This window comes from Cicer arietinum, chromosome 3 (assembly GCF_000331145.2).
Source record: "Cicer arietinum cultivar CDC Frontier isolate Library 1 chromosome 3, Cicar.CDCFrontier_v2.0, whole genome shotgun sequence".
Classification (NCBI taxonomy): Eukaryota; Viridiplantae; Streptophyta; class Magnoliopsida; order Fabales; family Fabaceae; genus Cicer; species Cicer arietinum.
Genome location: NC_021162.2, coordinates 44,151,921 through 44,166,979, shown reverse-complemented (window position 1 = coordinate 44,166,979; position 15,059 = coordinate 44,151,921). Strand labels below are relative to the sequence as shown.

Genomic DNA, 15,059 nt, shown 5'->3' with positions numbered 1-15,059 from the left:
AGACACTTTGAGATTAATTTGTAAGTATTATAATGTCTCATCAAAAGCGGCATACCCAAGATCTATCATCGTTAAACATTCGCTAGAGATATCTTAGTTTCATGCAACTAGTCTATATCATTGAAGACTAAGTAAAAGAAAATCGACACATTATACTGAGAATATAAACTTGTTCCCACTAACCTTGTAATATTTACAATTCTTCACAATAGTAATCTCAAAAAATAAATGAGATAATTACCTTATGAGACTTTGTGGTGTTATTAACGAGACTTATTCATTCTCATAGATGGATTATATCAATTTTCTTATTCTTTAGTTTGCACTATAATGTTGTCATTAAGAAACATTATATTGGCATTATCTTTTGTAGCTCCAAAAGTCATAATCAGCAACGAGTGTCATGATTGTATTAATAGAGTGTTTCAAGAATACTAAATAGAATTTTTCTTTACAACCAATTATTTCTAACACTTTATTTTCTAGAAGGGTGTTGAGTATGATCGTCATATATAAATTTCTTAACTTGATTGAGAGAAAAAACAATAATATCCCCGTGAAAATCAAATTTTGTTACATCAACAACAACTATGAATATGGATTGGCCTATAACTAATTCATCATTCAATTTTTTTTCATTTGACCATATATTTCCTTAAACTCAATATCATCAAAGAACATAGCATGTATTGTGTAAAATAAAATTCTTTAATTTGGGATTAAAGTTTATAATTCTCAAACCTTTAAGCAATTATAGATTTTCATGAGCAATAATTGAATTGACCCTAACATTATTTAATAAAAAAGACAAAATAAACTCACTGCATCAAAATGAAATCCAAAAATTCATTTGATTCGTTTAAAGAGAAACAAAAACAAAATTTTATCAAAATAATGATTCAACTCATTATCTTTTAAATATAAATATAAGCAAGTAATTACAATATAAAAATTACTCAAAATCTCAATCTTTGTCGATTTTGCCCTTTCAAAGTTGATGCATCTTTCAACATCAATATGCATTTGTCATATTGTATTATAATATATTAAATTTTTATTTGCCCTTATCTTTTGATGTATTTTTCATATGAGCGCTATTTTATTTTCTCTTGTTTCACTATTTCTTTCTTGCATCCTTTGTGAATGAAATAATCTTATTTAAATGTTTATTTCTAACTTCAAGAGTTACAACTTAGTTGTGCAATAAGAATATCAAATGCTAAAGTTTCGAGCAAGTTACTTGATATTAGAAATTTTAACATATTTGCAAGATTAAGTATTTACTTAATGTACCCATTATATTTTTCTTTGCCTAATAATCTTAATTAAATATCAACTCTCCAATGAGTGCTTGTTTTCTCTTTATTGCTTTAAAAACACTTTAATTTAAGCAAATAAAATATGACCATAATGTAATCTTAACTAAAACCTCTAATTTCTTTAGAATATCATGCTTTATAATCAAATGGCCTATGTGTTTTGGATAAAACTTACTTTTCATACTTAATTCTCACTTTAGAGATTCTAAATTGTAAGATAATGAAATTTTCTCCATCCTTATACAAGATCTAGATCCAAGAATAATATTTAAGTTCGTATTTATCCTAAAAATAATAATTTTCAAGGAATAAAAAATAATAACAATAATAATTCAATTTAGCTAAATACTTTATTAGTTTGAAGAAAACAAAAGTAGCAAGATGTACTCACCAAAATATCAAGTGCACCATTAATGTCAAGTCGTTGGATAATAATATCAATTGATAGTGGTATTTTATTATAATATTAGTTACAATTAGCATTGTTAAATAATAAATACTTATAATTGTCCCATGTTTACCAACGTAAATATAAATTATAGTCGGTCAAATAATTGAAAGATTTAATAACACACAACACTAGTAGACATATCACAAATGAATTATAGAAACATGCACAATTTATCTTTATTTGTAAGATATCAAAAGCACCATTAATCTGCAATATTTTGACCGCATGAATTAACTGCTACTCTCAACATAATGATCAAATAATAAGTCATGTAAAATAATAATTATTTTTCCACACTCTCATTACCCACAAAAAAAAAACATAATAATTACCATATATTCATCTATAAAATTATTCGGTCAAATTGTGTCTACCTTTTTGTCAACCATAATAGCTCACATGAACAATTCAATAAACATCATTTGTAATTATCGTTGAATAAAATCTACGTAGCAGAGGTTGTTTTATACAGTGTGTTGTTTCAATCAATTCAACGAAAAAATTGTTAATTTTTTTTTAATAAATTACAGTTATTTAACTATTCGACTAAGTTGTATCTTCCTTCAGACCGGTGACAATTCGCATAAATAATTTCATATTACATATTTTATAATTTGGTTCAGTCAAATCTACGCAGCAAATGTTGCTTTATGCAACTTATTTTTTCAATCAACTCTACTAAAATTGCTAAAAAAAATTAATTAATTTAAATTAAATAAAAAAATCTTAAATTTACAATACCATATTCGAATATTTTGGATAAAATATCTTTATGATGTCACTTGATAGTCTTAAGACTAATTGGCATCACTCAATGTGAGTAAAAACTCACAACCAAACAAAATTAACATGAAATATATTATAAAAAAAATAATTGAAAGTATATTATTGTAGAATACCTGATAACAACAACTTTAAAAATAATTGTAATGTTATAAACCATTCACTCAATTTTAAAATTAAATAAAAATTGAATCTTAAAATGGGAAAAACAATATTCATGCTAAAATGATTCCCATCGATACTAAATAATTCTTTAAATTCAAAATCAAATAATTTTTAAATTAGAATTCCAGAATAAATATTAATAAAATTAAATCACTGAAATCGTATATAAATCTTTATTTCCTGATATAAATATAATAAGCATTATTATTATATGGCAATAAAATTTATCTCCGGATCAAATCCAAAATTTATAAAATACTTATATATATATAGCTCAAGATATTGAATATGGATTCAAAAAGGAAAAATATCATTGCACTTCCACTATATATCAATATTCGACAAAAACAACATATTTACGGGAGGAATCGTGTACATTTATGTATTTATTTATTTCTTTGACCAATTTGAAATTGGATAAATTTAATTCCAAACACAAAACAGAATCTTAAGCTCACATCTATCCATTCAAATTTAAATAATTAATAATAATAATAAAAATTTAAAAGCTGACAAAATATTAAAATAAAAATCTATTTAACTTTTTATTTTGTCGAGACAATAGATAACACGTTACTTTTTTTAAGATATATCTTTAGTAAAAAGAATATCGTATCTTATTATTCGGAAAGATAATTAGTGTGAACTTTTGAAGATAATACTATTTCTTTTTTAAAAATATATCTTTAATTAAAAAAAGATCATATATTCTTCCCCTATATATTGTCACTCAACCTAAAACAACCAAATCACTCAGTTAATCGCGGCATCGATGAAGAACGGAAAAACAATGGCGTTGTTAAGAAGTCCAGAACCAAACAGAAAAAGAACAAGAACTGGTGTTGCTACTACTGATTTTTATTTACCTGATGAAATTTGGGAATCTATCTTCAATTTTCTCAAAGACGACAATCGCTGTTTAGAATCTCTCTCCCTCGTCTCCAAAAATTTCCTCTCTATGACCAACCCTCTCAAATCCTCTCTCACTATCTGTTATCCAACCCGTCCTTCTCTCCATCGTCTCTTCCATAGATTCAACAACCTCACCTCCCTCGATCTCTCCTCCTTCATCGGTAACCCTAACAAACTTCTCTGCCAAATCTCTAACTTCCCATTCAAGACACTCACATCACTCAATCTCTCCAACCTATCCAAAATTCCCGCTAAGGGATTACAAGCTTTCTCCAAAAATATTACAACTTTAACCTCTCTTATTTGTTCCAACATTGGTTTTATCGATTGTCTTGATCTCTTCTTTATAGCACATTGTTTTCCTTTACTCGAACAACTCGATTTCAGTGATCCCATACTTTGCGGCCCCAATTGCTTCTACGATACAGATCACCTACAACCTCTTTCATCGGCCTTTTCAAAACTCCGCAAACTTAACATCTCTCATCATCACTACATCGACGACAAAATTATTTTCCACTTGTTCAAAAACTGTAAGCTTCTCGAGGAAGCAACCATGTTTAACTGTTCTAACATAACTGATGCTGGTATTGCTTCTGCTCTCCTCCAGAGACCAACATTGAAATCTCTGTCCTTTACAAATATTGCTCATATGGGAAAACGATATGCAACTTTTGTTACTTCACATTTCATTGATTCGTTGGTGACTTTGAAGAGCTTGACTTGTCTTGAACTTTCGTGTGTTCGAATCTCGGATCAGTTGCTGTCGTCTATTGCGATGGAAGGTCTTCCTTTGAGGAGACTTGCCCTCCAATATTGCCCCGGCTATAGTTATGATGGAATCTATCGTTTGATATCTAAGTGTCAACATATCCAACATTTGGCTATTCGACATATTGAGGGACGGAATGATTACTTTTTGAATGATGAACGTGTTCTCCAGTTGTCTTTGTTTCTTGGTGATTTGGTATCGGTCAACTTCACTCAATTTTGGAAGCTCACAGAATTATCCTTGTTTGCACTCGTTAGGAACTGTCCTTCACTTATTGAGATCACAATGCAAGAGACCTGTATTGGAAAGAATTCTAATTCTTTGATGATAGACTGTGTTGTAAGCCATCGATTAAAGTCTCTCCATTTGGCTCTCAATCCATGGTTAAGAGATGAAAGCATTACAATGCTTGCTTCCCTTTTCCCCAATTTGCAGCTGCTTGATTTGAGCCACTGCGATGGCATATCTGAACAAGGTATTGGTCAAGTTTTAAGGAGATTTTCGAAGATTAGGCAATTGAAATTAGCCTACTGTTCAGGAGTGGACCAACTTGTTGGTATGAACTTTGAAGTTCCCCAACTTGAGGTGTTGAACTTGTCACATGCAAGTGTTAATGATGAAACACTTTATGACATCTCAAAGTGTTGTAGTGGGTTGTTGCAACTATTAGTGGAAAATTGCCGCGAGGTCACAGAGAAGGGAGTGAAGCATGTGGTAGAAAATTGCACCAAACTGAGAGAGATCAATTTGAAGGGTTGTAATAAAGTGCATGCTAATGCTGATGATGTTGCGTCAATTGTAATATCAAGGCCATCACTGCGAAAGATAACAACTCCGTCTGGTTTTCGTATCCCTGACAAAACTATTCATGGATGTCTTATTTGCTAGTATTTATTAATTTCAACTCTCAATTCTTTTTAATTGTAAAGGATACGTGGCAGAACTGTCTTATTTTCAAGTTTCTTTCGCGTTGTAACAGGGAAACATTTCCTTTATTAAATTAACATATTTATGTGGCTAAAACCCTCTAGTGTGTCTTTCTTCCTTTTCTTTGCATCCCTAATAGTGTTGGAAGTTCTTCTTATCATTACATAGCGTTACTTTGAAGTTTTTGATCTTAACATTATCACAAAAACATTGTTAGACTATTTGGATTTCTTCACAATGTGATGATAGCGTATGAAATTCTGCAGAATCGAAATATTGGAGATGCCTTGCATAGGAAGCAAGCAGTTAGACAGCTTGTAGATTGGGTTTCAAGATATAACATAGCTCAAGAACTCGCTTATCTTCACCATGATTGTTATCCTCTAGTTATTCATCGTTACATTCATTCAAATAGTATACTACTTCAATCTAGTTAAAATCTCAAAGATCATAACTTTAAATGAATTTGTTAAAATACATTTCTTATATAAGGAATTTGTTAAGAGATATTTGTTCTTTCTTGGATTTATTACATTGATAACATTTGAATTGTTTATGAATTGACAAAAGATTGATGTTTATAGTTATGGAGTAGTTTTATTGGAGCTTCTCACAGGAAAGAGGCCTTTAGATCATGAATTTGGAGTGTAGACATTGTAGAAGGAAGATTAGATCCAAGTGTAGGAATCTGCAGACATGCTATAGAAGGGATGATTTTAGTTTGCAGTGCTAAGCTTCCTAAGGACATACCAACCATGAAAGATGTTATAATGATGCTTGGATAGGCAAAGCCTAGGAGAAAGAGCAGTGGAAACAATGAAACATCACCAGTTATTGGTCTTGTGTAGGAACCAGATTTGAGTTTCACTTTGTAATTTTGTAACCATTGATGCATTATTTGTCTTTAAAATATTAATTATTGTAATGATTAACATCTGCAAATAAATTTTCTTTGTATCCTAATATTGTTACATAACCATAGAATGATAGAATTCAATAGAAACAAAGATGATGCTAAAAATCATAAAATGAGAAAAAAGTAAAAAAAAATATTGAATAATAGGAGAATTGTTCAAGTACGTCAAATAACTAGTTTAACTAACTAACTAACTATTGTAGTTAATTTGTATAACTAACAAATATGCTTAATAATTGTTCTTTGAATGATAATGATCAAAAGTAGTTTGGTGTTAATTTCATTGGATGCTCCAATTGTGTGGTTTAATTTAACAGAATCTTGAAGTTAACTCCATTTTCAAGCTGCATGAATTTCCTTTCTTGTGCCTATTACTTCTTCAATGTTTAGCTTGCGGTTGAAACTAAATTAGTTAGAAGCCATTTGAATTGAGAAATTCAACTCTTTTTCCTATAAAAGCTATATTGTTGATATGTATATTATTCCAGTTTACATAAATGGCAATGCTGTAGCAAATGCAAAGCCTTTAAAAAGAAACACTTAAGTACTTGAGAGAATTGTGGCACTGAAGATCTAGTTACAAACATCATGACTAAACCATTGAAGAAACATACTTTTTTTAAGATATTTGAAAACTTGGGTCTATGCAGGATGAGAAGATTGGCTGCTGAGCTAACTAACAAAGCTAATAAGGATTGATTGGGAGGTGATGAACTCACTGATTGAGAGCTGATGGAACTAACTGATGGAGCTTATGAAGACTGTGAGCTGACTGATAAATTTTATGGTCTTGTACCATGAAAATGCAGCTACACTTCCTTCCACAAACACTGAGAAACCTTTTCTTTTTCTTTGCATTTCTCAAACACTTTTCTCTCCACTATCTTCAACGAACCCTAATCTCAAAAATCTTAAATTCAATTTCAAACAATCCTAAATTTATCTTTCTCATTTCACTTCCCGATTTGCAGTAGCAAGTAAGTTCTATTATCTTTTCAAATCATTCCAGTTTGCGATTTCAATTTATATTTTGGTAATCTTGTTTGTTAAGTGTCATTTTTTCACAATTTGCTGTATGAGGTTGTGGGTTTGCAATTTATTCTGTTTTTGAGCTGATATGAGTGCAAATCTAAAATTTCAATTTGCAATGCTTCAATTTCAGTTCAATAATTCTTTGACCCTCTTCTTTTGTACTCACTTTCTGACAGCTTTTTAATTTATTTTCTCTTAAGTACACAATAAGGATTAGGGAAAAAAGTAAATGAGCATAAAATTGGTAAATAGATGTTCAGTTTGTTCAAGGAATTGTTATAGTTCTAGTTTTGTTATTTTTGTGGGGAAGAAACATAATCTCAATTCTGCTCAGTGAAGATTCGTAACTGAAGAAATAATAAAGCATATTATTAAATTGAGGGTAGGTTGAAAGGTAAGAGAAGTGGCTGAAATAGAGGCCATTGAATTGGTAATTCACTGATTTCATTCTTTTTGATTTAGGTGCACTGCAATGTAGATAGGGAGGGAGGAATAAGATACTTTATATTTGGCATTGTTGTTTTTTGGATAGGAATGAATGAGTGGTGAACATTGCTCTAAAAAATGTAGCGATCTACTACATTCGGTGAGCTACTTGTCATTGCATTCCATTAGATTAGATGGATTTTGGGTCGCAAGAGGTGGTCAGGTTGAGTGTGGACAGATTGGAGAGAGGGCGGGTCACACAGGAGCAGGGAACGGGCTGAATAACTCAAGTGGTTATCCATCCATTGAAAATATGATAGTGGATGAATTGGATTTTTTTTTAATAACTTTCAGTGAATTGTGAATAGATTAATGAGTTGTTTCGATAAATGGTTATCCATCCATTATTATTGTTCAATTTTGTTCTTCGTCTCACAAAATCGTAAAAATTAAGTTTCAAATCGTTCTTCCATTTCAACTAAATAAATATCGTTCTTCCATCACAATTTCCTGAAAATCCGATTTCACCAAAACAAATTTAAAAATACAATCTCATACTAAGAACCATATCATCTAGCTCTGTTGATACGTATTTGTTGAGTACACAAAATCCAAATCTCTATTAGGTGCATGTCTGAATTATCTTATTTAACAAAACCTGAAAGAAACAAATATTAAACAAATGACTAATTTTAAAAATCTCTTTGTATGGAATTTATCAAAGCAATGGTGTTTTAAATTCTGCTGTATATTTCCCTTGAATGAAGTTGTTTTACAGTACAAAAAATATATATGTATGATTCATGTCACCTCAAAGTAAAATTGCACAGTATTATCCTAGAAATTCATATATAATAAAGTTTATTTGTACATATATTATAGACTACTATAGTGCATAAATTAGAACTCAAATTATCTTCCCAGTTGCATGACCATCAATACTCTTAGCCCAACCATCTTCAGCCTTGGTTAGACGATATTTGGAGTCAATAGCAGTTTTTAGTTTTTTTTGCTTGACCAAATCAACAATATACTAAAGATCCTTACCCTTTGGAATTAAAAGCAAAGGCACAATTTGTTTTTTGGAGAAGGTAAGTTTCTTTAAAGAAAATGTCATCATTGAACCAGAACTTGGAGTTATGTCTACAACCTTTCCATGTGTGCGCAAGTTAGGCTAAAAAATTGACCATGGAATCTCCACTGCACAATGAATAACTGCATCATACTTCTTACCAGATGGACTCTGCAATGCAGCACCATCTGGTGTCTTATAATCAATTACTTCATCAGCTCCTAAGCTTTTGATGAATTCGATGTTGCGAGCACCGCACATGGCCGTCACATGAGTGTTGCCTAGCTTTGCCATTTGAACTGCATAGTGTCCTACACCACCTGATGCAACAGTGATCAAAATGTTTTTTTTCGCTCGCCGCTACTGTCGAGTTTGATCGCTATGGTTTGGAGAGTGCTTGGAGAGCGGTGAGTCCAGCGACAGTTAAACCAACACACTCGGATGCTGAGATTTCCGGTGGTCTTGAAGCAGTGATACTTTCCTTAACAACAGCAAACTCAGCTAGTCCTCCACCACTCTACAATAATAATTTTTCATAACCAAAACACAAATTTTATTCTTTGATGAAGCTTGTTTATATTGACATGTGATAAATAAAAAACCATAGGTGATCAATGATCATGTATATGAACAATTTATATTACTTTTAAAAAACTTATATATTTACTTTAGCCATCTAAATTGTTGATAATAATACCTTTGAATCATTACATTAAAGTGTAATCAAGTCAAATGTAGGAGTCATATATATTAAACACAACATTTATATGATTCTGTAACTTGGCTATGTTCAAAAACAAGACAAGGAATAGACCATAGACAAAAGAAATATAGTTGTTAGTAGTTTAAGAGGTTATCACATAGATCTATTGGCTTTTTTCCTGAACTTTCATACATATTTACATAGATAGTTGATTTTGATCTTTAGATTATGACCCTATGTATCACCTCTTATCTTATAAAGTGCTTATTATTGTTTTGATTCTTAATTAGGGACGACTTCTTCTAAGGTCAGTTCAATCATTCACATCTCAATGCTTTTGTTTCTAATAATTCCTCTTACACTCTGAATGCAACATTTCTTGAAACAAATAGTAGTTTTTTTTGGCATTGACTTTTTCCCTTTTTCTTGACTCTCTTTTGCCCTTTTAGCTAAATCTATGATTGAACTAACAAAGATTTCTTTATATCTTTTAACTTTCTAGAAGACTCTAGGTCTTCATTTTGTGATTTGAAGACCTATGCTTTCAAAATGTAGTATTAAATTAATTACTACAATACTATAGAATCGTACACACAAAGAGTAGATAAATAATAGTCTATTCATTATTCTGATGTGAAGTGCGGTGAACAAAAATTAAATGTTGCATACGAAGTTGGTATCCGCCGAAATAAATTAGTGAAGGTTATTTTGAAGGCAAGTTGATGAAATCAATGAGAAAACATCCATTCAGCCAGATCTTACTGGTATGTGGCTAGAGTAGTTTGTAACTAGTATTAGTAATGTTTTGAGTGCAATAGACCTGTTTGTTTGTGCATATATGTAATATTTAAGGTGTGTGTATCAATAGCTTCTACGGGAAACCAGCTCAGAATAATTGTCTCGACTTTGCACATGAATTTTGAAGCTTTATTTCGGTATGGTGTCATTCTAGGTCTTATCATGATGGGGAGCATTATAATAGTGTTTGATTAAAGGATGATCCTTGTAATGGACCTGCAAGGTTGATTGTAATTAAGGTTCTTATTGAAATTTTGTTTCCTAATTCTCAAATTAATGTTAAGAGTTAATTAAGAGTAGTAGTTATTTACTGATTAATTTTAGTTTGTGAAAGGTGGATGCCGATCTTTCAGCGCCATCCCATCAAACGAAAGATAGAGCTAGCAAACCCTATGAGCAAGCTGGTAGGCAAACTTTTCAGCTGAGATCCGTAAAGGTGGTTATGGGCTGGAAGTGGATGTGAAAACAGAGAAAAAGCGGAACAGGTGCAATAAGTGGATGTCTTTTTCTTTGTTTGAAATTTGATGATATCTCAGTTAAAGGAGAACTCTTGCAGCTTGCTGTTTTTTTTTCTTCTTGAAATTAACTTTACATGTAAGTATAAATTCTTTGTTGCAGATTCTAGATCAGGTAAATGGAGATGTTGGGGCCGCAATAGAGTTTCTAATAGCAGAACAAGGAGCATAAGAGTGCTCTTCAAATTCTGATTGCCTTCAAAATCTGGCTAGTACAAACGATAATGTCTAGTCATTTCATTTTTCACTTTCTGAAAGTCAAACCATCATATTTTCCTGTTCATAATTGGTAATTTGGTGCTCTCTAGCATATTACATCTTGGTAGGATTCATTCATGTTTGTGTTTACTTTTTATATTCCAACTCTTAACTCGAATTCCTGGAATGTGCAGGTTGTGATGTAAATGAGAATCATGAAAAGCACAAAGAAAACATCATAGAGGACAACACTAATGATGAATCAAACAATAGCTCTAGGAAAACCAATGATAAAATCACATTACAACAAAATGACAAGGTTTTCTTTCTATTTTTCTTCTTGTATTGTGATTTGTTGGTGTTTTAATTAGGAACCTCAGATATTGATTTCATATGACTCATCAATTAATATTTAAGCAGCCTCATTTTTTCTTATTCCTGGTTTTTGTGTTTCTCTCTACTCTTAGTTGATATCTATTAGACTGCAAGAGAAACTGACGCACTTAAAGAGGCAAATGATAAGCTTGAAAAACGAGTAGAGGAATTAGAAATTGACTGAAATACAAGGTTTTAGGTGTTTGCCTACAACATGATATAATCTTTCCTGAATTGACCGTAAGTAGAAGCATTTGATTTTTTGTTCTCTATATTGATACCAATTATTGTTGTCTTCATGTTTGCTGAATGCTGATTTTAGAATATGAATCATTGCCATTTTCGCTATAGTCAATGCATGCCTTGTGTTATTCACCTAATTCATAACCTGAGCATATAGTGCGCTAGTTTATTCCTCCACTCGTTTTTAATTCATTGCCATAAAATGCGCCATGCCATATTCTTAAATCATTGCCATTTTATTGTATTTTTCAATGACATTAGTTAATAAAAATAAATTAGAAATTTAAATTTAATTTATAGGTATTAATAATTTAGAATTACAATTAGTAGAGAGATAAAATAAATTTAATTTAATAAATAATAATGAATTTAATTTAATAAATAATAATAAATTTTAGTGACAGACAATACCGTAGGCATATATCATTTCTTTATTTATATTTATCTAGTTTTTAGTGACAGACAATACCGTAGAAATAAATCAATTTTTTATTTATATAATCTAATATTTAGTGACAATCACTATTGTAGGTAGAAATCTAAAACATGTAGTGACAGTCCTCAAAACATGTAGTGCAGTTCTTAAAACATGTAGTGACAGTTCTTAAAACATGTAGTGACATTCTTAAAACATGTAGTGACAGTTCTTAAAACATGTAGTGACAGTTCTTAAAACATGTAGTGACAGTCCTCAAAACATGTAGTGACAATATTCAAAACATATAGTGACAGACTTCAAAGCATAGCAAGACTACCCCTTAAAGTTGAGAGTGGATCGGAGTGTTACTCTAAGTATTATCGATTTTTACCTACAAGGTTTTACCTTTAGTGACAAATTCTGTCTGTCACAAGAAGTCAATTTTCTTGTTGTACTTAAGCCTTTTTTAATACAATGAATATAATTACAATTTTACATTTTCCTACCATGCACACTTGCACACTATATCTGAAGCACATACATCACAATTCTCACAAAATTTAATATTTTAATAAGATTCTAAAAATGATATATGGTATTTTTTTGTGCTGAGAGCAAAAAGGAAGAGGTGGGAACTGCTAAGGAGAGACTAGAAAAGCTGCAAAAACACTATGTTGACTTGAAGATGCAACAGGACAAGCTCGTATATATATATATTAATTCTATTAATATTTTGAAATAATGGTATCTATATATATATATATATATGTGTGTGTGTGCGCGCGTGTATGTGTGTGTTGAACTACACTTACTCATGAAATTTATCTATTTATAAACAGAAGGGTGGCAAAAGAATAAGGGTCAACCTAAACAGATGATGAGAAACCGTGTACAAGATGAAGTTTGAATGAAAGTGCTAAAATAAAGAAGTTGATAATGGGTTGAGCTTAGCAACTATTGCATTGTTGTTTGAACATATTGCTAAGCTCTATCCATGAACTTTTGAATGGTAGCCAAGAGTACTAGGAAGTGAAAAAGAGCAAATTATAAATAAGAGTCTCAAAGCAAATATGATTCTTTGACTTCTGTGTAGTTGAAGATTACACAACATTTTTCCTTGAAATGTGAAACTCTGTTTTAGTTTGTTTGTGGTTTGGTTATGACAATGAAAGGGTGAGATAATGGTTCGTTTTTGTGCTTGGTAAATAAATACTTTCGTGTTCCTTTTATTTGGTCAGGCATATATAGAGCATCAACTTGTCAATGTTCATAAAGAATAATAAAACCAATATTTCCATTTACATACAAAACTTCTGAGATTCACTTGGCTCCATTTATTCACTTGGCTCCATTTATTTAGGAGTTTGAGGGAAGATAACTAATAGAAGGACTTTAGTGGAGGCAAAGAGAGACAAAGAGAGATAAACCTCTCATTCATTGTAGGAGAATCTATTTGAAAGTGAGAGAAATACACTTAAATGGGGAAGGTTGAATTGTAGTTTAAATATTTCTCTCACAAAAGTGGTATGTAAAAATATTTTGAATGATGAAGTGGTTGTGATTAATTGAAATATTTGTTAGAAAAAAATCTACAATGTTTAAGTGGTTAATCTCTTTAGTTACACGTTTCTTAGAAGGATTTCTCCATTTTTCAATCACTAAATACAAACTTGAGAGTACGTTCTTGTTATCACTTAACCTATACAACTCAACTTCATATAACAATGAAACCACCTGTTTTTGTTAAGGATACTTACCTTCAGTCGCAAAAGAACAATGGTTACAAGCTAAAGTGTTTTGCTTCTTATAAATTCAAAACACTCAATTCGGATTATTCCTTACAAAAGAAGATTTGTTCTAAAACTATTAAGAGTTATTACAATTAAACTCTAGATAAGAATTTTAACAGTGTAAGTTTTCTCATAATTGTTGATAATGAAAATTCAAATATTCATGTCTTTTTATAACATATTTGAGGCCATAAAATGGGTATTCACAATTTTCTTGTTTTTCTTTGATTGAAACTTCCTTTCTACTCGTCGGTAGATGATAAAGATGTATGTTACACTCATACCAAATTTCATTTTTTTTTCATATTAATATTTTGATCCTAAGACATAACTTTTATAAAAAAGCTTTGTCATATGCATTGTTATTATAGATAACTAGCAGTAGCTATGATAACGCTTTTCAAATAAGTGATGTCGTAATCTCCGTGTATTTTTAATATATAATACAACAACACTTTTAGTTAAAAAGCATTGTTAAAAATGCACTATAATATCTATGTTTTGATGTAGTGAAAGTTAGATGCAATTCCTAACTTTCTCTCTTCTCTCTCTCCTACTCGATGCATTTTTGAGCCACTTCTCCTATTTCTTTATGTCCCTTTATTTTTTGTTTGAGTGGCCCTAATACCATTGTCCTTTCGAATTTAGAGCATTTTTTGTGTCGTAGTCTCTTCGATTTATGAGTGGTCTTAATTACCATATTTTTAGAGTGACCATTATAGCCATATTAATGGTGTAATTCTAGAACATTTTCTACGGGGCAATAGAATACCGATATAGTTTTAACTGGGCTATTTTATCCTGAGTAAATCGTGGTTGATAATCTTCCTTGACAATTTTGGGCAGTGCTGCGAAACGTCTTAAAGAGAGCGACCTAGTCCGCGACTCAACCTAATAATATTTTTTGTGGCTGAAAATTATTTTAAACAGTTTTTCGAAACTCAATTTTTACAATGTTAAAATGTTTCTTTCTACTGCTTCTGAATTCAATAAACCGTTTTGGTTTTGGGGATGTCACTTAAGCGGTGACAACAAAAGATGCTATTTTTCTTAACTATGAAAATGGTTGCCAATGTTCTGAAAGATGATACTCTAGTTGTCACAAAAATAGCTAAACAATCAAAAAAGAATAAGAAAGCTACATAATTAACCGAATGAGAGGATACTTATTACCTTTGTAAGATTTATATTCTTAATGGACATGTTGAGGATTTGTATGATTAGTATAGTTCCAGCAATACCGC

At 30.9% G+C, this 15,059-nt stretch overlaps 1 protein-coding gene, 1 long non-coding RNA gene and 1 pseudogene across 2 annotated transcripts; 2 read left to right on the top strand and 1 right to left on the bottom strand.

Annotated features, from left to right (window-relative positions):
- Window positions 1-3,457: 3,457 nt before the first annotated feature.
- On the top strand, window positions 3,458-5,426 carry LOC101493919 (F-box/LRR-repeat protein 14-like). Its single transcript, XM_004491867.2, has one exon. The coding sequence runs from the start codon at window positions 3,491-3,493 to the stop codon at window positions 5,288-5,290; it is 1,800 nt and encodes a 599-aa protein (XP_004491924.2). The 5' UTR covers window positions 3,458-3,490; the 3' UTR covers window positions 5,291-5,426.
- A 3,159-nt stretch (window positions 5,427-8,585) lies between these two features.
- LOC101493599 (chloroplast envelope quinone oxidoreductase homolog) lies at window positions 8,586-9,451 on the bottom strand (annotated as a pseudogene).
- Window positions 9,452-9,816: 365 nt separating this feature from the next.
- LOC140919514 (uncharacterized) lies at window positions 9,817-11,426 on the top strand. The gene is made up of 2 exons (XR_012162140.1): window positions 9,817-11,080; window positions 11,184-11,426. It is a non-coding gene; the product is annotated as an uncharacterized lncRNA (long non-coding RNA).
- Window positions 11,427-15,059: the final 3,633 nt, after the last annotated feature.

Coding starts and splice junctions, on each gene's coding strand:
- LOC101493919 (XM_004491867.2), top strand. CDS start 3,491: ATGAAGAACGGAAAAACAATGGCGTTGTTAAGAAGTCCAGAACCAAAC.